Below are 21,068 nucleotides of genomic sequence, written 5' to 3'. Positions count from 1 at the left end.
ATAGAAAGTATTCAACCCCATGAAAGTTTTCATGTTTTATTGTCATAGAAAATTGAATCAAACTAGTTATGATTTTTTACATGGAATAACAGAAGGCCGTGTATTTTTTTTTATTTTTTAAATTAAAGCGGTATTAAACCTAAATACCAAAAATTTTATAGCTTGGAGCTTACCAATCAATAGACATAGTGGCTGCATTAGTTTTCAATTTTTAGGCTTTTCCCCTTTGTTTTCACCCAGTGATCCGGCCAGTATTAGTGTGCCCCCACTCTGGGTGATGGAGCACAAGGACACCTCTGCACAGCAGCATTGCCAGCCTTGGGGGAGGGGAGTGTTAGATGGACTAGCAGATTTAAATAAACTGACAAATTGAAGCCAACTTCCAGCTAACACTTTACAAGCAGTTACAGTGGATACATGCCTCCTGATGATGTCCTGGATGTGATGAAACGTGTAGGGATGGGGACCTCTGGCTGCTACGTCACTCCTGCTGTTTGAAATGCACGCTGGCTCAGGAGCGGATCGGAGCAGTGGCGTTTCCCTTTTGATACATTGGCAGATCATTCTGGGTGCCGGGATTGGCACAAGACTTGTGAGTGCATATATTTTACATGGTTTTAAAGGTTTTACTAAACTTTTGTGATACACTATGATGTTTCTCCTGAGTTTTCCCTGTGGGTGTATGGAGTGTAAAGCCCCTGGATGCGGATTATTTTCTATAAAAACAATAATGAATAATGATAATAAAACTATAATTTTGGTGTACACTGGGACCCCTTTAACACTGAGATGTCTTTCAGGCGCTAAAGGTCTAAGAATAACACCTGTAAAGCGCCTGAAAAATGTCTCCCCTGCAGCCCCAGCATGAGAGCCCTAGTGCTTTCACACTGGGGCAGTGCGCTTGCAGGACGTTAGAAAAAGTCCTGCAAGCAGCATCTTTCGGGCGGTGTGGGAGCGGTGTATACACTGCTCCTTCCTCGCTCCTCCGCCACTCCTGCTATTGAAATCAATGGGCACCGCTGCCGAAGCACCTGCAAAGCACTTTGGGAGCAGCACTTTGCGGGGGGCGCTTTTAACACTTTATTCGGCCGCTGGCGGGGTCAAAAGCGACCCGCTAGCGGCCGAAAAGCTAAAATTAGAGTCGCTTTACTGCTAACGCCCCCCCCCCCCTCCCAGTGTGAAAGTAGCCCTAAAGGGGTCAACTCTGGCTAGTGTGTGCAAACCCTATGGGAGGCACAAACAGGAGGGTGGATTGGCGTGGAAGAGGCCTGCATGCACTTGAAGGCATTATCACTTGTGTAATATCAGTACACTGGCACAATTGGTCACTTGCAATTTTTGATGAACTTTTTTGCACTTTAATATCTATATATACACTTTTGAGTGTTGCATGAAATATGTATTGATTTATATGTATATTCATTTTTGTAGATTTATATGTGTATTTTTTATATAATTTATATAGCTCTCTTATTTAGTAACATCAGATAGTTTTGCTCCTTTAGGGACACAGGTTTTACATAAAATAAATGAAAGCTGATCATTCTAAGCACCCTGTCAGTGGTAAATGGCTACATCTGCAGGACAGCATGTTCTTTTGGAAAACAACAGACCTACTAGCCAGATCACTAGGTGAAAATAAAAGAATGGCTAAAAAAGAAAACAAGTGTAGCCACCACATCTAATGCCCCATACACACGAGCGGAATTTCCGTCGGAAAAATCTTGGATGGTTTTTCCAACGGAATTCTGCTCAAGCTTGGCTTGCATACATGCGGTCACACGAAAGTTCTTTGAACTTTTGACCGCCAATAACGCGGTGACGTACAACACTACGACGAGCCGAGAAAATGAAGTTCAATGCTTCCGAGCATGCGTCAAATTGTTTCCAAGCATGCGTGTTTTTTTGCGAGTCGGAATTGCATACAAACGATCGCATTTTCGGGTAGGAACTTTTTCCGACCGAAAAATAGAGAACATGCTCTCAATATTTTGCTGGCTGGAATTCCGCCAGCAAAAGTCCGATGGAGCATACACACGCATTTTCCAACCAAAAGCTCTCATCGGAATTTTGCTGGCGGCATTTCCGGGGCATTAGGATTATTAAGCTGAGATATACAAAATGTTTGCTTTAGGGGTTAATACCATTTTAAATTAAATCACTTAGCAGAGATCTGTTTTCACTTTGTTATAGGTCTATTTGAGTTGATCAATATGAAAAAGAAAATGACAGTAATTCTGCTGTGATTCAATGTTCTATGGGGATAAAAGATTATATTTTCTAGGCACTAAATAGGCTTCTGGGAATGGTGGAGGTCAGACACCTATTGAACTGACCTGCATAGACAGAGCAAATGCGAAAACTCAAGCAAAGAAAAGTGAAGCTTATAAATGTGGCAACCGAGCAATTCAAATGTTTTCTTAGGTTCACACTGCTCTGACATGAAAGTCGCGCAACTTCCCAACCGACTTTGCTCTGCAACTTCAGTCCAACTTTGATCCGACTTGATGTGACTTTTTACACTCTATGGCAGTGATGGCGAACCTTGGCACCCCAGATGTTTTGGAACTACATTTCCCATGATGTTCAACTACACTGCGGAGTGCATGAGCATCATGGGAAATGTAGTTCCAACACATCTGGGGTGCCAAGGTTCCTCATCGCTGCTCTATGGCTTTGAAGTTGTATTAAAGTTGGACCAAGTAGTAGTAGTGCTGGAACCTTTTTTAAAGTCAGAGCGACTTGTGTCGAATCAGTTAAGACAGCTTTCATAGGGAAGCACTTGACATGTCATGCGAATCGTGCTCTCACAAATCAGATCCCATGTTGCATCGGTGTGAACCAGCCTAATGATGGGTTATTAAAAACCCGTTGCATCAATTTTTATGGATCATACCATTGTAGTTCTGTGCTCCTCACAGTTTACCAGACATCTTTAATCATACAAATATCCTGCCATTCATTTCTAAGTTCAAGCTATGTTTATTCCCTTCCTGACAAGTGGTGAAGACAAATGATATATTACTATTTCTTCACATACAGTATGTTGTGCATCTTTATGTGTGTTTGGTTTTCTAATATTTGGCTGTGGATTTGGAAATCAGGAACACATAAGAGGATTCCAAAAACAAAATTGTGTGTTCAGAAAATGCATGTACAGCCAACTGCAATATTTTCCATGACTGTTGTGTATTCTTTTTGGCACTTTTTCCTTCTCCTTCCCCGTTGACCTGGTGAGTTGTCACACAGTCGTCTGCGCACAGGAATCTTGCTGTAGATTGGAATACTGGACATGGTGTGGTCCTCCTGCATGGTGAATGGGTTGATGCAGCCGGTGCACAAGCAACGAGCCTCTGGTATAGATGCAGGGACGCGGTTCTCATCATGATTGATACTGAAAAGGGATGTAAAAGAATATCATTATTACTGAGTTTGCTCATCTAGTTTCATAACTATACGCTTATCTTGTAAAAATGCCACTACAAAATGAATGACTTGCTTATGTAAATCAATGACACCAGGTGCAGTCTGGTATGAAGCCCAGAAACTCTGTAGATAAGTAAGCCCATAGGTGAGTCAGTTTTGTTCGTTCAACCAGCAGGTTGAATAAAAAACTGACTTGATTCCCCTATCCACATACTTGATGTGAATGGGGGAATCCTCCTCACTGAGCTATTACGGGAAGAGCGGGAAGACTTCCCTATCGGTAGAATACACTGATCAGCGTTGCACGCTATACCCTGCAGTGCTGATCGAGCTTGGAAAATCTGACAGGGCAGTTGTACAGCAGTTGATTGGTAGATTTAGTAGTCCCTTCTGAACCTTTAGAATCAGAAAAGTAGGATACTGGTAGAGCTGCGCGATTCTGAATAAAAATTTTTTGCTTAGAATTAAGAACACGATTCTCGGCGTAGCATCATCTTTCACATTATACAAAAAAATTGGGCTTTTTAATTCATTGAAGTGTATTTTCTCCCAAAAAATGCTTTAGAAAGACTGCTGCACAAATTGGCCATTGGCTCCCACTGCTGTCAATCAAATCCAGTGATACGGAAGCCGGGGGGCGGGGGCCGAGAGTCCTGCTATCTGTGTCAATGGACGCAGCAGCAGGACTCGGGATCGTGCCCTCATGAGTGTCCCCATGGAAAGCGGCTCTCCGTTGGGGCATTAGAATAAGAGGAGGAGCCAGGAGCGCCACCGGGGGACCCCAGAAAAGGAGGATCGGGGGCCACTCTGTGCAAATCCCTTGCACAGAGCAGGTAAGTATGACATATTTGTTATTATAAAAAAAAAAGAAACGAACCTTTACAATCAATTTAAGTGGTTAAACTGCCCTCATTTGCAGACTGAAGTTTATCCCTTTGATCTAAAAGAACTAAATGATGCAATGGGGGTTATTTACGAAAGGCAAATCCACTTTGCACTATAAGTGCAAACTACAAGTGCAAAGTGCACTTGAAATTGCACTGAAAGTGCACTTGGAAGTGCAGTTGCTGTAAATCTGAGGGGAAGATCTGAAATGAGGGGAAGCTCTGCTTATTTTATTATCCAATCATGTGCAAGCTAAAATGCTGTTTTTTATATTCCTTGCATGTCCTCCTTGGATCTACAGCGACTGTACTTCCAAGTGCACTTTCAGTGCATTTTCAAGTGCACTTTGCACTTGTAGTTTGCACTTGCAGTGCAAAATAGATTTGCCTTTCGTAAATAACCCCCAATGTGCCTTTCTATCTCTCAGTGCTGAGCAATGTTGTGATAAACTTTGCCTGCTGCCCTTTTTTTTTCTTTTTTCTGACAGCTGTTAGCTGTGATCAGAGAACAGCTCTGCACTTGTTACATGAATCATAGAAATACCGTATTAAAATCAAGAGGGGGGGGGGGGGGTTTGAATCGAGATCACAATTTTTTAACGATTAATCCTCCAGCTCCTCCAGATTCTGGCTAAAGAAAATAGTGACAGTTGCAGTTGTAGTCAGTTTAGACACTAGCTGCTTTCAATGTGCTGGGATGTCTGGTATACTTTTTATAAGAACATTCTTTGAATATAGACTTTTTAAGTAATGAAAATGTAAAGCTAAACAGACATGCAGCTAAATACTCAATTGAAATACATATATGAGAACTGGTTTACCTGCCAAAGGATTTGTATTTCTCTCCATCCAATTCCATGATTTACTAAGCCCTGCTACAGAGCACATACTTCCATTTCCAGTTTTAGCACTGCTGAGTCTATTTCATTTACTTACTTTTTTTTTTTTTTTTTTTTACAACTGCTTATATTATGGGCAAAATAGAAATTCTGTCACTGGAACTGGATTAAAGATGCATATTAGAGCATTTGGATTTATTTAGAAAATACGAAATACTGAAATTGTTAGAAAAAAATCTGCATCTATGATCAGTATTTGAGATTACAGACTTGTTTATATTGATTAAATGGTGCATCCTCTAGTAAAGGCTGTCAGGCTGGGGGATGACATGTCCCAGGTTTAAGGAAACTTATCACTGCTATACGGGTACAAAACAATGATGACTTTGTAACATTCATCCCTCTGAACACAGGGAATCTCAGCTATCCTAGTGACTCCCTATATACACCTACAGAAACAGAACATCTATGGGATCCACTTGTTCATCTAGTTAATTTGCACTTGCGGTTCAATGTGCATTTGCTGACAATTTGGTTAGTTTCTTAATTTGCCTCCACCTCCAGCAACCCTTACCAATAGTCTTTATATTTGTTAAAACCAGCCAAATCCAGGCCAGTCAAAGTGCCAAGATGCACCCAACTTAAGTTATACTTTTTTTTCTATAACTATTTTCCCATTATTTTCCAATTATTCTCTTGTTACCCATAGATTCTGATGCTTAGCAGACTTCTTTATCCTAACTGTTATTCAGAATATTTTGATACTTACAGGCTGATAGTCAAACAATTCACAAAGTGCTGATTAGGTCTTAACAGAAGAGTTGGAAACTGTTGTCATAGAGACACATGAATGATTTACCTACTATGTGCGTCTATTGAATTTAGTGGCTTTTACTTTCATAACTAGTCAATGGTGACACAGCTAATGCATAGTTGCAAACATTCTCAAAACATTTTTAGGGACACTTTTTTTTCTGTAGGTATAGTATTATTTCAATTAGGGGAGGGGCATTAATTTGTAGGCATGGTCTAGCAGGAGTGAGAAAATGCAGTGAAGTGCCCTGTGGCTAAAATGGGCGTAGTTTAAATTATGCTAAATATTAGCCGTGGCTTAAGAGTCTGAGATGACTTACATAGTGGAGAATGTGGTAATATATAGGAAATGTTGGTAGGGCAGTGTCCAGAGGTCAGTAGTAGGCAGGGGGTTGGAGGAAAGGAGAGGAGAGGGTGAGCAGAGTTGGGGGGATGGAGAAGAGGGGGGGTGAGCAGAATTGGGGAGGATGGAGAACAGGGGGGATGAGCAGAGTTGGGGGTGAGCAGAGTTAGGGGGATGGAAAAGAGGGGGGATGAGCAAAGTTGAGGGAGTATGAGCAAAGTTGGGGGGGGGGGGGGATGGAGAAGAGGGGGTAAATAGGGTTGGCAAAGGGGGGGTTATGAGCAGGGCCGCCCTTCTCTTCAATAAGCCAGAGATTAGCCATGTGGAAGGGGCAGTCCTGCAGCTTCATAAGGGCCACAGCAGACACCCAGCCCCTCCACAGCCAATCACAAGCTGAGCCGGAACAAGACTGGATACTGAAAGGAGTAGCATGAGTGATGGGCATGAGTCATTGTTACAGGGGACCACATGGGACCCCTGCAGCTACGCCATTGGTGTCACCCAGGTGCAGTCCACACCAACATAGTGACGCCTGTGACAGAGCCTACTTTTGGGGATATTGCCTGGGACAGGCTCAGACCGGGACATCAGTCTGATTTCCATTAATGTCCCGGGCAATTAGGGACTGTTGGCAAGTATGCTAACGACATAGGCCCTCACCCTAATGAACATGCCTCCTAACAGGCCATTCACAGAGTCATTCCACAATAGTTACCTTTTGACTCCGGTTTCTGTAAATACCACTGTTCGTATGGCTCAGCAGCACTTGTCTTATCTAGGCATGGCCCTTGAGCTGACAAAGGTTGGGCACTTGTGGTTTAAGGGAATCTCGGCTAGCATTTTTCTCTATTTAAAAAAGGATGCTTATTGTCTGCGTATTTGCACATTTCAAAAACAAGAAAGGTCATACTGTAACAGAAACAGTAAGCTGTTTATAAAGAACATTATCCTATTCATGTGTTACCTGAATCTTTAGAGGGTTTTCAAGCACCTTAGTTAGTAACTGAGTCGCTACTTGAAAAATGAATGTGTGGGGAGTTCTGACTTGTTGTGTAGTGTCTGGCAGAGGATAAAGGATATTGAAAAGAGAGGCAAAATGTGTGTGTGTTAAACTTGGAGAGAGAAGAAAGTGATTTAAAAAAAGCACAAGGTGGTGAGTGGTGACAGGCACTTGGGAGAGGTTGTAAAATTTCTGGGATGGTTACATGAGATTAATGCATGGGGTAGAGTGTAGTGGTTTTGGCAGTATTAAATTCCATTTCATCCCAAGGTTTGTCATAGTCTAGCATTTGCAATAGATGTTTGCACTTACATTATAAGTGGATTTTATGAAGGTATCTTAAAATGTATCATTGTATGTGATACCTTTGAGCAGTAAATATACCTATGTAATGATATATCTGTTTTATATACACTCATGGCCACTTTATTAGGTATACCTGTTCAATTGCTTGATAACAAATTACTAATCAGCCACATGACATCACATGACAGCAACTCAATGCACTTAGGCATCTAGACGTGATGAAGTCAACTTGCTGAAGTTCAAACCGAGCATCAGAATGGGGAAGAAAGGGGATTTAAGTGACTTTGAAAGTGGCATGGTTGTTGGTGCCAGACGGGCTGGTTTGAGTTTTTCAAAAACTGCTGATCTACTGGGATTTTTATGCACAACCATCTCTCGGGTTTACAGAGATCGGTCTGATAAAGAGAAAGTAACCAGTGATACCGGCAGTTGTGTGGACAAAAATGTCAGAGGTCAGAGGAGAATAGGCAGACTGGTTTGAGTTGATAGAAAGGCAACAGCAACTCAAATAAGCACTCGTTACAACCAAGGTATGCAGAATACCATCTCTGAATGCACAACACATGGAACCTTGAAGCAGATGGGCTACAGCAGCAGGAGACCACACCGGGTGCCACTCCTGTAAGCTAAGAACAGGAAACTGAGGCTAAAGTTCAAACAGGATCACCAAAATTGGGTAATAGGAGATTAGAAAAACGCTTCCTGGTCTGATGAGTATCGATTTCAGCTGCGACATTCAGATGGTAGGGTCAGAATTTGGCGTAAACAACATGAAAGCATGGATCTCTCCTGCCTCATGTGTAATGGTGTGGGGGATATTTTCTTGGCACACTTTGGGCCCCTTAGCACCAATTGTTTAAATGCCACAGCCTACCTGAGTATTGTTGCTGACCATCTCTATCCCCTTATGACTACAGTGTACCCATCTTCTGATGGCTACTTCCAGCAGGATAATGTGACCATGTCACAAAGCTCAAATCCTCTCAAACTGGTTTCTTGAACATGACAATGAGTTCACTGTACTCCAATGGCCTCTACAGTCACCAGACCTCAATCCAATTGAGCACCTTTGGGATGTGGTGAAAAGGGAGTCACGCATCATGGATGTGCAGATGACAAATCTGCAGCAACTGCGTGATGCTATAATGTCAATATGGACCAAAATCTCTGAGGAATGTTTCCAACACCTTGTTGAATCTATGCCAGGAAGAATTAAGGCAGTTCTGAAGGCAAAAGGGAGTCCAACCAGGTACTAGCAAGGTTAACCTAATAAAGTGGCTGGTGAGTGTAGATGTCAATGAGTAAAACAACTTCTATATCTTAAGAACTTAAAGCGGGGGTCCACCCACACCGCCCCAAAAAAAAAAATATTAAAAGCCAGCAGCTACAAATACTGCAGCTGCTGACTTTTAATACATGGCCACTTACATGTCCCAGGGTCCAGCGATGTCGGCAGGCGACGCCGAGAACCCACTGGGTTCTCGGCAGCTGCCGCCGCCATCCTAGGTAAGGTAATCAGGAAGTGAAGCGTTGCGGCTTCACTTCCCGGTTCCCTACTGCGCATGCGCGAGTCGCGCTGCACGTCCCAAGTGGTCCCCGCTCTCTCCTGGGAGCTGTGTGTTTCCCAGCAGACAGCGCGGTGGGGACGGGAAGAGGCGTAGACTCCCATGGGAGTCTATGCCGGAAGTGGGTGCAAATACCTTTCTTAGAAAGGTATCTGCACCCCCCTCCCCCCTGAAAGGTGCCAAATGTGACACCGGAGGGGGGGAGGGTTCCGAAAAGCGGAATTTCCATTTTTGTGTGGAACTCCGCTTTAAGATATCTGCCAGAATTCTTAGTCTTGTCTTATCCGGCCATTAAGTCTCACTCTAATCGCTGCATTCTCTTAAATGTAAGATTATTGCAAGCACAAACATTGCAACAGTGAGGCTCCCTTGGGGGAATCTGTAAATGTAAAGCCTAGCTCCACTTTAAAGGCCCATATTGATGGGCTTTAGTGCACTCTGAATTGGTTTTACGTTCCTTTATATGTCTGGGGAATGAAAAACTGCTTGAAGTAGGTCAAATGCAGGTTAGAATGAAGTCTACTGCAGATGTCAATTAATTCTCAGTGATCTCAGAACTGTTGTCAAACTGATGCCATTGATACAAGCCCAAAGCCCACTGACACAAGCCCTTACTTAGGTTGATAGTCAGTGTCATTCATCCTGGGAAGAGAAGTAGTGGTCATCAAAGAAGTAGGATGCACTATGAGGACTTTGTACTTTTGTTAGTCAAAAACGATGCCGAACTCCCTCTCAATTTTAGGTGGAGGTTAGGTTAGCTAAAAGGCTCAATCTTGTTTCTGAAGTACCATATGCAAGTCACATTTCGCAGACTAAAAGACCAGTTATGTGGACGTAATAGACACTGTACAGGCTTAATGAAATGAATACTGATTAAGAAGGTTTAATATTTCAACGCAAAGATTAAATTTAATCAAAGCGGAGTTCCACCCAAATTTTGAACAATATCTGTATGTATTCTCTTCCTTGCCTAGATGCTGACATGCCGTTTAAAAAATTTAAATCGCCGTAATTACCTTTTATTTTTCTATTCTTCTTTGCACTTCCTGGTTCTCCTCCCGTGGGAGTAGGCGTGTTTCTAGCCTCTCCCAGACTCCTGGGAGCTAGTCTCAGGCTTCCCAGGATGCCACTGAGCATGTGCGGGAACGAGCGGTGAATGCTGGGAGCACAGCATTCACCACATCCAGGAAATAAATGCTTGTGGGCTTCAAATGCCCACAATGAAGATGAATAGTATAAGTTATTCTTTCCGACGAAATCTGACACAGGCGGACATATTACACACAATATGTGAGTATGTAATGCTGAGAAGAAAAGTTTGTGAATGAACTCAAAAAAAAAAAAACGATAGATAGGTGGACCCCCGCTTTAAGAAAATCCTGTACCTTTATAGCAAAAATAGTAGGTAGTCTTTAGGCCCAGCTGCAGCATGGTGATTTCCACACATTTCATTTATACCTCATGTGTTAATGGGTTCTTAAAATATATCTTAAACCAAATTTATTTTGTTATGTTTTGGATCGAGTGGGACTGGATTAGAACCCCTGTCAAGTTTATATTCTGGTCTGTGTTCCTACTGCGTGAATTTGCTTCTCTGTACTTGTCTTGGTAACCACTGTCTCCAAAACAAAAAGTTATGTATAATGCACAACATTTCAGTTGCCACTTGATCTAGAGTGGATGGTAAACCTTCTCAAGGGACGCCTGTTCTGGTGACAACTGTTGAAGAGGGGAATTCCCCTTAGTTAGGATCTTCTCTCACTTTCTTTTGCATCTCTTTTCCTGGAACAAAAGGGAAATCTCCCTAATGGGATGCAGACTGCAAAAAATAACCTCATGGGATAAACATATGCTTTAACACCTGTACTGGAAAAGGAATGAAAATTTTAATCTGATAATATCTTCAGAGAAATACAGACAGTTATTTTGTATGTTTTGATAATTAGGATTTATTTTATGGCATGTAGCACACACCACATAGGAGCTGCTGATGAACAGGGATCCCCCACTCCTACACAGCCAGGCACACCGAATCTTCACAGGCACACAAAGTCAGAAAACAGTCCGTAGCTTTGTTTTTGTTGTTTATTAGGGGGGTTAACAACTTGGAGGTTATGGGATGCCCACTTGACTGCAACAATAACTTCAGGGACATCTTCCTATGTAGAACTTTATTTTTTTTTTCAGTTAATGCTAGCCCACCTGGCTGCAGTTGCCTCTTTCACCAGCTCAACCGGCTGACTCTCTACACCAGCCGGCTGACTTTTCAACAGCCCACCCGGCTGACTCGCTTTAGATATCTTAGGGAAAGGCAGAAGACTTAATCCCATCGCTGTCTTCAAGGGAGAATGGCTACATGTGGCAGTCTGCCCCCTTTGTTAGTCCCCACAGTGTTGAATTACTGCTCCTGTGCCTCCAGGAAAGCCTCCTACCTTTGCTTCTATGGCAGCCGAGTTCCAGCCTACAGCAGGACCCCCCCAGACTAGGGGGTAACCCTCAGGGACACCGACCACCTCCTTAATACTGCATCTCCATCTTCCACCCGACTCCCCTGCTGGTATGGCCCATGTCTATTTATGGGGTTGTCTCTGCCCCCTGCCAGCTAACCACTGTGGATTGGCTGAGGCTTCATAAATATTCATGGCAGCTCCTCCTAACCCCTGCCCTCTAATTCTAGAAGGTTCTTCAACCATTCAGACACCAAGGGGGGGGGGGCACTAGAGAGCTGCCAGGATGAGTCACCCAGCCCTGAACTCTAGTGAACCTTGACCCAATTAAGACTCACAGGCCTTAACATGAGTCATGTAAATTTTCCCACTCTGTCACTACTAGTAGCACACACTAGAGGGTTCCACAGGCATATGAGATATGACTCAACCTCAGTAGGACAGTATACTATATTTAAAACATTGAATCTGATTAAAGAAAAACTCTGCTTTTAATCCTAATTTCCTTAATCCTCCACTTAATTTTTTTCAGTATCATTTAGAAACAAATATATTTTTATTGTGTATAACAATAAAATAACAATAGAGTAATACCCTCACATCCAATAACAAAAACGGGACATTGATAAAAGATGTAACTATTTTGCATGTATCAGACCATTGAGGATAGTAAATTCAGGTGCAGAAAAATACAAGCACATACTAAAAACAGAAAGAACATGCTCCAGCTAATATAAAGAAGAAAATGAAGAAAAACTAGAAGAGGAGGGGGAGAAAGAGAGAATTAGGCAAATATCCTGGACCAAGCTGTGGGGAAATGAGCAGTGTGGTTCCATACTGATCATTAGGTAATAACATGCATTTTAAGGTTTTCAGTATCATTTAAAAATGCTGGTCATCTGCATAAAACTTTTCTCATATAGTTTGGCATGGACCTTGTTTTGGTCAAAAAGTAATTGCTTCAATGCACTGCTCTTATTGAATGCAATAAGAGGACAACTTTCAAAAATCATATCCATGTTGTATGTGTAAGTTGAAAGGTTCTAAAGATATCTTCCTTCTATTCTATTTTGTGGGTTACATACATTTATTTTCTGTAGCTTTATAGAGCCTTTTCTTGGCCAAGGCAGTATGTTTCCAGACCATAGCATTCTCATTAGGTCTACCAACAACTATATTGGACAAGGACCTACTTTATTGATTAAGAATCAAGTGAAAATATCTACATTGTGCCGAGATGAGTGTTCATTTTAGGATGAATAGATCCCACTAAAAACTAGTCCTGTGCTAAGATCAAACACAGTGGTAACAACTTTAAACCAACATACCATAGCACAGTAAAATCTGCCTATGTTGAACATTTATTATTTGTATTGTTAGTGACCAATGTTACCAATGTTACCTGTAAGTCCAGGGTGAAAGACTCCTCCTGTTAGAAAGCCAGAGTCTCAGGTTCACTTCACATCGGCCACTTGAGGACTCAGAGTTGTTCCTTAGCTGGTTCACCATCTCATTTAAACTTTGCTCATATTCTTCCACTAAACTATAAAACTGAGATGGGGCAAAAGAGTTCACTCCTAGAACTGGATCTGGAGATGCTTTCCCATGGCCTTTATCCTGGAAAGTGCCTGGATTCTCCTTTCCCTTGCCATGCCCTTTCTTTCTGTTCTTAGACGGTTTTGAAATCTCTGAAGTGAAGACCATGGTCAGCAGGAGAGAACAAGTGTACACCAGCAGCTATGAAGAAACATTGTATTGTGTCAGTAAACAATAAATACAACATTCATTCCTACTTTAAAGGTACATTTACATTTTAAAGATATCTAGCCCCCAGAACAAAAAAAGTTATAAATTGCAAATTTTTAGTCAATAGGTATGACGGTTGCTTTCATTTTTCTTGAAAGTGAAATATTTTTTCTGTAAGTACAGAACATTGCAGTGGGTTCATATCTGTGTTGTTGCCCTAGGACAGGAACTGTGTTATTTGTAGGATCACCAGGTCAAAAAATAGGAAACAAAAGCCTGACAAAAGAAAATGAATACAGCCACCAAAGTTAAGGACTGTTAAACTACAATATACTACATATTATGGATCCAAAGAGTCTGGCACTACCATGTATTACTATGTTATTATGCTATGATGCTTGTATGTATTACATGTATGGAATAAAACATTTTATCTTTATATAAAATGGTTCCCTCTCTATATTGTACCATGTTATAGCGGTTTTATACTACTACAATTCACCTGCCAGACATATTTGTAACCCATTTACACTGCATGCTTCATATAAAGTCCCATTTTTTCCTCCCTTAGTTATACTACATATTTGTTATTGGGTTTAGATACACATAAAGCCTCTACAAAGTTACAGTATCTCACAAAAGTGAGTACACCCCTCACACTTTAGTACATATTTTATTATATCTTTTCATGTGACCACACTGAAGAAATGACACTTTGGGGTTATTTACTAAAGGCAAATCCACTTTGCACTGGAAGTGCACTTGGAAGTAAAGTCGCTGTAGATCCGAGGGGGACATGCAAGGAAAATAAAAAACAGCATTTTAGCTGGCACATGATTGGATGATAAAATCAGCATAGCTTCCCCTCATTTCAGATCTACCCCTTAGATTCAGAGCGACTGCACCTCCAAGTACACTTTCAGTGCACTTTCAAGTGAACTTGCAGTGCAAAGTGGATTTGTCTTTCGTAAATAACCCCCTTTGCTACAATGTAAAGTAGTGAGTGTACAGCTTATATAACAGTGTTCATTTGCTGCCCCCTCAAAATAACTCAACACACAGCCAATAATGTCTAAACCGCTGGCAACAAAAGTGAATACACCCCCTAAGCGAAAATGTCCAAATTGGGCCCAAATTGTCAATTGTCAATTTGTGTGGCCACCATTATTTTCCAGCACTGCCTTAACCCTCTTGGGCATGGAGTTCACCAGAGCTTCACAGGTTGCCACTGGAGTCCTCTTACACTCCTCCATGAGGATATCACGGAGCTGGTGGATGTTAGAGACCTTGCGCTCCTCCACTTTCTGTTTGAGGATGCCCCACAGATGCTCAATAGGGTTTAGGTCTGAAGACATGCTTGGCCAGTCCATCACCTTTACCCTCAGCTTCTTTAGCAAGGCAGTGGTCATCTTGGAGGTGTGTTTGGGGTCGTTATCATGTTGGAATACTGCCCTGTGGCCCAGTCTCCAAGAGGAGGGGATCATGCTCTGCTTCAGTATGTCACAGTACATGTTGGCATTCATGGTTTCTTCAATGAACTGTAGCTCCCCAGTGCTGGCAGCACTCATGCAGCCCTAGACCATGACACTCCCACCACCATGCTTGGCTTTAGGCAAGACACATTTATCTTTGAACTCCTCACCTGGTTGCCACCACACATGCTTGACACCATCTGAACCAAATAAGTTTATCTTGGTCTCTTTAGACCACAGGACATGGTTCCAGTAATCGTTGTCCTTAGTCTGCATTTATTCAGCAAACTCTTTGCGTGCTTTCTTGTGCATCATCTTCAGAAGAGGCTTCCTTCTGGGACGACAGCCATGTAGACCAATTTGATGCAGTGTGTGGCGTATGGTCTGAGCACTGACAGGCTGACCCCCCCACTCCTTCAACCTCTGCAGCAATGCTGGTAGCATTAATACGTCTATTTCCCAAAGACAACCTCTGGATATTACGCTGAGCACGTCCACACAACTTCTTTGGTCGACCATGGCGAGGCCTGTTCTGAGTGGAACCTGTCCTGTTAAACTTATGGTCTTGGCCACCGTGCTGCAGCTCAGTTTCAGGGTCTTGGCAATCTTCTTATAGCCTAGGTCATCTTTATGTAGAGCAACAATTTTTTTTTTTCAGATCCTCAGAGAGTTCTTTGCCATGAGGTGCCTTGCTGAACTTCCAGTGACCAATATGAGAGAGCGATAACACTAAATTTAACACACCTGCTCCCCATTCACACCTGAGACCTTGTAACACTAACGAGTCACATGACACCGTGGAGGGAAAATGGCTAATTGAGCCCAATTTGGACATTTTCACTTAGGGGTGTACTCACTTTTGTTGCCAATGTTTTAGACATTAATGGCTGTGTGTTGAGTTATTTTGAGGGGACAGCAAGTCTACACTGTTATACAAGCTGTACACTCACTACTTTACATTGTAGCAAAGTGTCATTTCTTCAGTGTTGTCACATGAAAAGGTATAATAAAATATTCACAAAAATGTGAGGGGTGTACTCACTTTTGTGAGATACTGTATAAAAGAAATACAATTTTTTCCAAATATGTAATTCAGATATGTTGCATGAAACAAATTGAACATGTTTTAAATGGAGGGTGTTTAGAGCAGTGTTTTTCAAGTAATGTACATTAGCACCTAATGCACTCATCAGGGTGTCACTTAAAAAAAAAACAGTTGTGTTAATGATTCTATTATACCTAGAGCATAGAGTAAAACACCAACTATTCATTAGGAGATTTGATGACTGAGGATATACTGTACTATCTATGGATCCTTGCAGTGAAACTCAACTGCTGCCAATTTTCTGTGCTTTTTCCATCACCTGTTTTCATGTTCCACCTTGCTATCAGGGTAATGTGTAATCCCCAACTTACTTCAATGGAAAGTAATTTTTTATATGTAGCAAGAGTGTGAATCTAAGGGAGGGGAAAGGATAAACCACATTATTCAGTAGCAGTAGAAGCATGCATGGAGTTATCAAGGTACCTTGATAAAGTCGGATATGACAAAACATGTTGGGCTGTGACATGGTGTAAGCAGTAAGAGTGATTGGTGGTGGTGGTGATGGGACTAAAGTTCGGTCTATACCGGTGGCTGAGTGCTTTGGTGAGATGCCAGTATCTGTTAGTATGTGGTGTTACCTCTGCTTATTGGATATCGAGCTATGCAGAATTTTTAGATATGCCTGTGACAAGAAACTTTCTGGTGAGATATGTTCTAGTGGAATAAAAGTTTTTTTTAAATTTTACTGCACTTTGTGGAGCAGTTTTCTTTTCATGAGATCCCTGACCACTTACACCTGCTTTGGAATAGTGGAGCTAATTATAGTAAATGTAAATATAGATACGTGAGTGTATCCATTCCTCAATTCTCCTCAATTTCCAGAAAAATATGGTGGGTGGAGTTGGAAGTGAATGGAGATAATTAACCGATACTACAACAACAGACCCATATCTGCCTGTCATAGAAGCTTACTAAGGAATGAACGGATCATTTTGTTGTAACCCTTCACTAATAACTGCATTTACCTGGCAGCCACGGTGACACTAGTGACAATTTTTAGGGATCATTTACCTCTATGCTGGCTCTACTCTCCCCTTTCCACTGTATATAATAATAACCAGTAACAGGACACCCATTTTCCAATGTTCTCCATACAACACAAAAGCAGAGATGGCATATATTACCCAACAAGCAACTGGAGAGTTGAGTGAATTTATAAATCCTCAGCTAATTTATGATCGCCTTCACAGGGTATCCTTGGATGAGAATGAGTTAAAGATATAAATATTTGTTTTATTACATCCTGCACTTAGGTGTAAATGAGTATTCAGGATGAGAAGACACACAAACATATCTTATCTACTGATCTCATGTTCATATAAACATCCTCTTTCCAAGAAGATCGAGCAAAACCATAACACACACAAGCAATGACACTGTTTGCAGGCTATTCCACTGAGACTGAAGTAAAGTATAATTAAGGAAGGGTATCTGTGTATGACCCGATAGTAAGTTGTGTGACCAAATTAAACATTGTCTGAGGAGGTCCAGCATTTATTAGATTGTGAAGAATAACTAGACAGAGATAACCAGTGCTTTGAAAGTTGATAAAAGTGGTTATTTTGCGATTGAGATGTTACATCAAGTTAGCAAATTTATGCAGAAGAGGAACCAATCTTTTACACCATGTGGAAAACAGTACTTACTGCCAGAGAGTCGAAGATCGCAGTGGGTTTCAACACTCCAGATCACCATACATTAGACCATGGCTTTCCCTAGTTTTTCTTCAATTTATACTGCTTGATGTAGAGTAAGTTTAGCCAGAACTTATATTTCAGTGATTAGTGGAAAATGTCATGTTAAACCTTTCACTGCTTTTTTCAGTTTCTCATAGACTATGATCATAAGAGGTCTACTTTCTACATTCTCATGACTGCCCATTACTAATGGCTATCAAGAGTTATGCTTTTGTCTTTAACGGAGAGGCTCCCAATTGTAGAACAATCTAAGGTGATAGAATCTGCTAGGCATTACAGCAAAGTTATGTTACAATAACCCCCTGAAAAATAATAGAATAGGTTTTTGGATAACTTAGGTTGCCAGTAGCGTGAACCTTCTGTAAGCCACTCTCATATTAACCCTACCTGTGACCCTAATACAAACTCTCCTTGTAACCCTTGCCTTATTGTAAAATCCATAGAAGAATGCTCTGCTCTAAACAATATCCCTTCCTGATAATAGATACCAGCAGTAAAGTCCTAATGCTTTAATCTACTGCTTTGGGCTAAACGTAGATATCATGTTGCAAAATCTCTACATCTGATTAGATTTTGTTATGTTTTATTAGGGTCCACGTCACATGGGTGATTCTGACGCTGGCAACTTCTTCTTCACTGCCCTAACCCCAATATGTCTCACTGGGGGTGATTTACTAAAACTGGAGCACTCAGAATATGGTACAGCTGTGCATGGTAGCCAATCCACTTCTAACTTCAGCTTGTTCATCTAAGCTTTGACAATAAAACCTGGAAACTGACTGGTTTCTATGCAAAACTGCACCAGATTTTGCACACTCTATTTTTGGTAAATTCCCCCCACTGTCTTTCTTGCTACTGACTAGTTTCTGCAGGGGGTTGGATATTGAAGGAGCAACATACAGTAATGATAACGAAACACTTGCACCTGTACTCCAGTCAAATATTATCTAAGCTTGGTATAAAAAACGTAGATCAAGTATCTGCAATCTTAATGCAAATGGGCAGATCTGTCACTGCTAGCATTTGAGAGATCTGCTTTTCTATGGGTGCCCTCCTCTTGAACAATAAACTGTTTACTGGAAGCAACTTATACTACAGATATTTGTCACTTACAGTGCTCATTTTAATAGCTTGTCACCTGATGGAAGGTTTCTCTTGAACTTCAAAAAGGAAGCCTACAGAACATAATGTTTATCTGCATTCAATGTCACCCTTGTCATTATGAGGTCATTGAGAGATTGCTTACTTTTTATAAGCATTCCACTTATAACAGTGAATGCCTGACCTACTGACAGGTTCCACCTAAGCTGATGACTTTCAGGTATTATCTGTAGCTATACTCTTTCCTGTTTGGTGACAAGAAGTTACTTGAAAGCGAACAAGGTAAGTCTTAGTATAAGGCAACAAACTAGAGCAAACTAATTCTGACAATAATGGGAAATCTGTAATAACACACACAATGTACCAAAAAGTAAAACTGTCATTTTAAAGTATATCTCTATATTCACGGCTTTCATTATATAGATCAGTTAATCAATGTTAATGAACTGTTTACTATTTCAGTATCCACCTTTAAATTGTATTTAACATACTGCATAAAGATACTCTGTGCTGTAGTACTTAGCAGATTATATCCAGCACAATGCTATGAACAGATCATAACTGGTGCAATGGTAATTATATTAAAATACTATTAACAGTTTATACCCATTATATTCAAATGCAATTTTTAGATATTAAGTGCAATTTCAATACCAGACTCTTTCTGGTGCAATACTAACATACCCAATGCAATGGTAATAACTGGATTATATTCTGTGCAATGTTAATTAGCATGTTATATACAGTACAGTGGTTATTTACAGACTATACCCAGTACAATGGTAATTAGCAAATTATAGCCAGTGCACAGGTGATTACTGTATTATACCCAGTAAAATGGTAATCAGCAGATTATATCCATGTCTTTGGTAATTAACATGTTAAACACGGGCAGTTATAAAATACAGAAATACAGTGCTATGTCAGTGTAAAATACTTGGGTAAAACACAACATATGGTCATGACAAATGTCGAACCTGACCACAGTTAATGGCCACATATGATTCTACATAAGTATATTGACCTTGTAAATGCTGTAAAATGTATTAGAGAACTTACCAGCTTATGTGAGCCAAGCATTCTGCCAAGAGAGACTAGCAGATGCAGCTGCAGACTAGACAAACCTCAGGGACTATCCCCCAGTGTCAGTGGGTCACAAGCTGCACCTACTCCAGTCCCTCCAATAGGGCTCGGCCCAATGCAAGCGATTTTCTAAAGGTGCTGAGTACAATGTTAACAAAGGCCCAGCTTGTCCCTTTTCTCCTTGTGTTCTGTGCCTCTTGTTTTTGTCCCTGACTGTACATGCAGGGACTGTTTGCTGACTGGGAACACAGTGCACAGCGGCTCTGTTCTCACACTTGACACACAGACCTGGCTGATATATGCTGTTTGTTTGCTTGTTCTTTAAATGTGCGAATTGGAATCTCTCAATTAACAGTTCAATGGAGAATTGTGAAAATGTAATATTACCAGCTGCGGGAGAGGGTAGTGTATCCCTTTACACAATCTGGGCGGCTGTGGCTAATTTAGGAACAGGCATGAAGTTAATGGTTGGACAGTAAATGCTGTGTGCTAGAAAGCATTACAATGTATGCTAAGTGTTTGTGGTACCTTTTATAATGCCTGTATTTATGTATGCGATGTATTACAGCAACTGATAACTTTATGTGGAGAATATTTAAAGGGGACCCGTCAGAACAGAAATATGGGAGCCACCATTGCGCAATTATTTTTAAAAGTGCATGCTACAGGATTATCATCTCTCTTTGTTTCTTTAGTCAGTCAATGGAATATGCATGAATAACAGCTCACTATACTGGCTGTATGTTTGTTTCACATCCATTCCCATCCAAGTAGTAATGGAGGCTCCCAGTTCCCAAATTTCTATCCAGACAGGTTCCTTTTATGAATGTATATAACCATGTTACTTTTCTTTTTTTCTGTATTTTAGTAGTTGTAGAGATACAACATGTGATCATGTCACTGCAGCAGAGTTATTGTGTGTAGACTGGACCACTTTGCAGGCCTGAAATGGGATATAACGGTTCTGGCATTTACCACAAACACTATGAATAAAAAAATTAGTTTGAGAATGTCTCATCAGTCACACAAAAATAACAAATAACACCAAATAATACCAATAATGTTTGCAATATATTTGTAATATCAGTTTAACATTCCCTTATCATTCAATCTTACGAGAAAACAGCCATTAAAAACATTCAACCAAAATAGTTTAAGAACAATCATCAATAGAGAAATTAGCCTAACACTATAGGCTAAGAACATTCAATCAGAAGGGGAAATACTGTGAGGGAGACCTC

The 21,068-nt window shown here is 40.9% G+C and overlaps 1 protein-coding gene across 2 annotated transcripts; it reads right to left on the bottom strand.

Moving 5' to 3' along the window:
* Positions 1-23: 23 nt before the first annotated feature.
* Positions 24-20,113, bottom strand: IL17B (interleukin 17B). 2 transcript variants are annotated; one of them, XM_073620576.1, is made up of 3 exons: positions 19,804-20,113; positions 13,026-13,360; positions 24-3,394 (listed from the first exon to the last, which is right to left on the bottom strand). In XM_073620576.1, the coding sequence occupies exons 1-3, from the start codon at positions 19,822-19,824 to the stop codon at positions 3,142-3,144; spliced, it is 609 nt and encodes a 202-aa protein (XP_073476677.1). In that variant the 5' UTR covers positions 19,825-20,113; the 3' UTR covers positions 24-3,141. The 2 variants fall into 2 exon arrangements, with proteins under 2 accessions (XP_073476677.1, XP_073476678.1); XM_073620577.1 differs by lacking the exon at positions 19,804-20,113 and adding an exon at positions 18,757-18,880.
* Positions 20,114-21,068: the final 955 nt, after the last annotated feature.

Source organism: Aquarana catesbeiana, linkage group LG03 (genome assembly GCF_042186555.1).
Source record: "Aquarana catesbeiana isolate 2022-GZ linkage group LG03, ASM4218655v1, whole genome shotgun sequence".
Taxonomy (NCBI): domain Eukaryota; kingdom Metazoa; phylum Chordata; class Amphibia; order Anura; family Ranidae; genus Aquarana; species Aquarana catesbeiana.
This window is presented reverse-complemented; position numbering and strand designations above follow the sequence as displayed.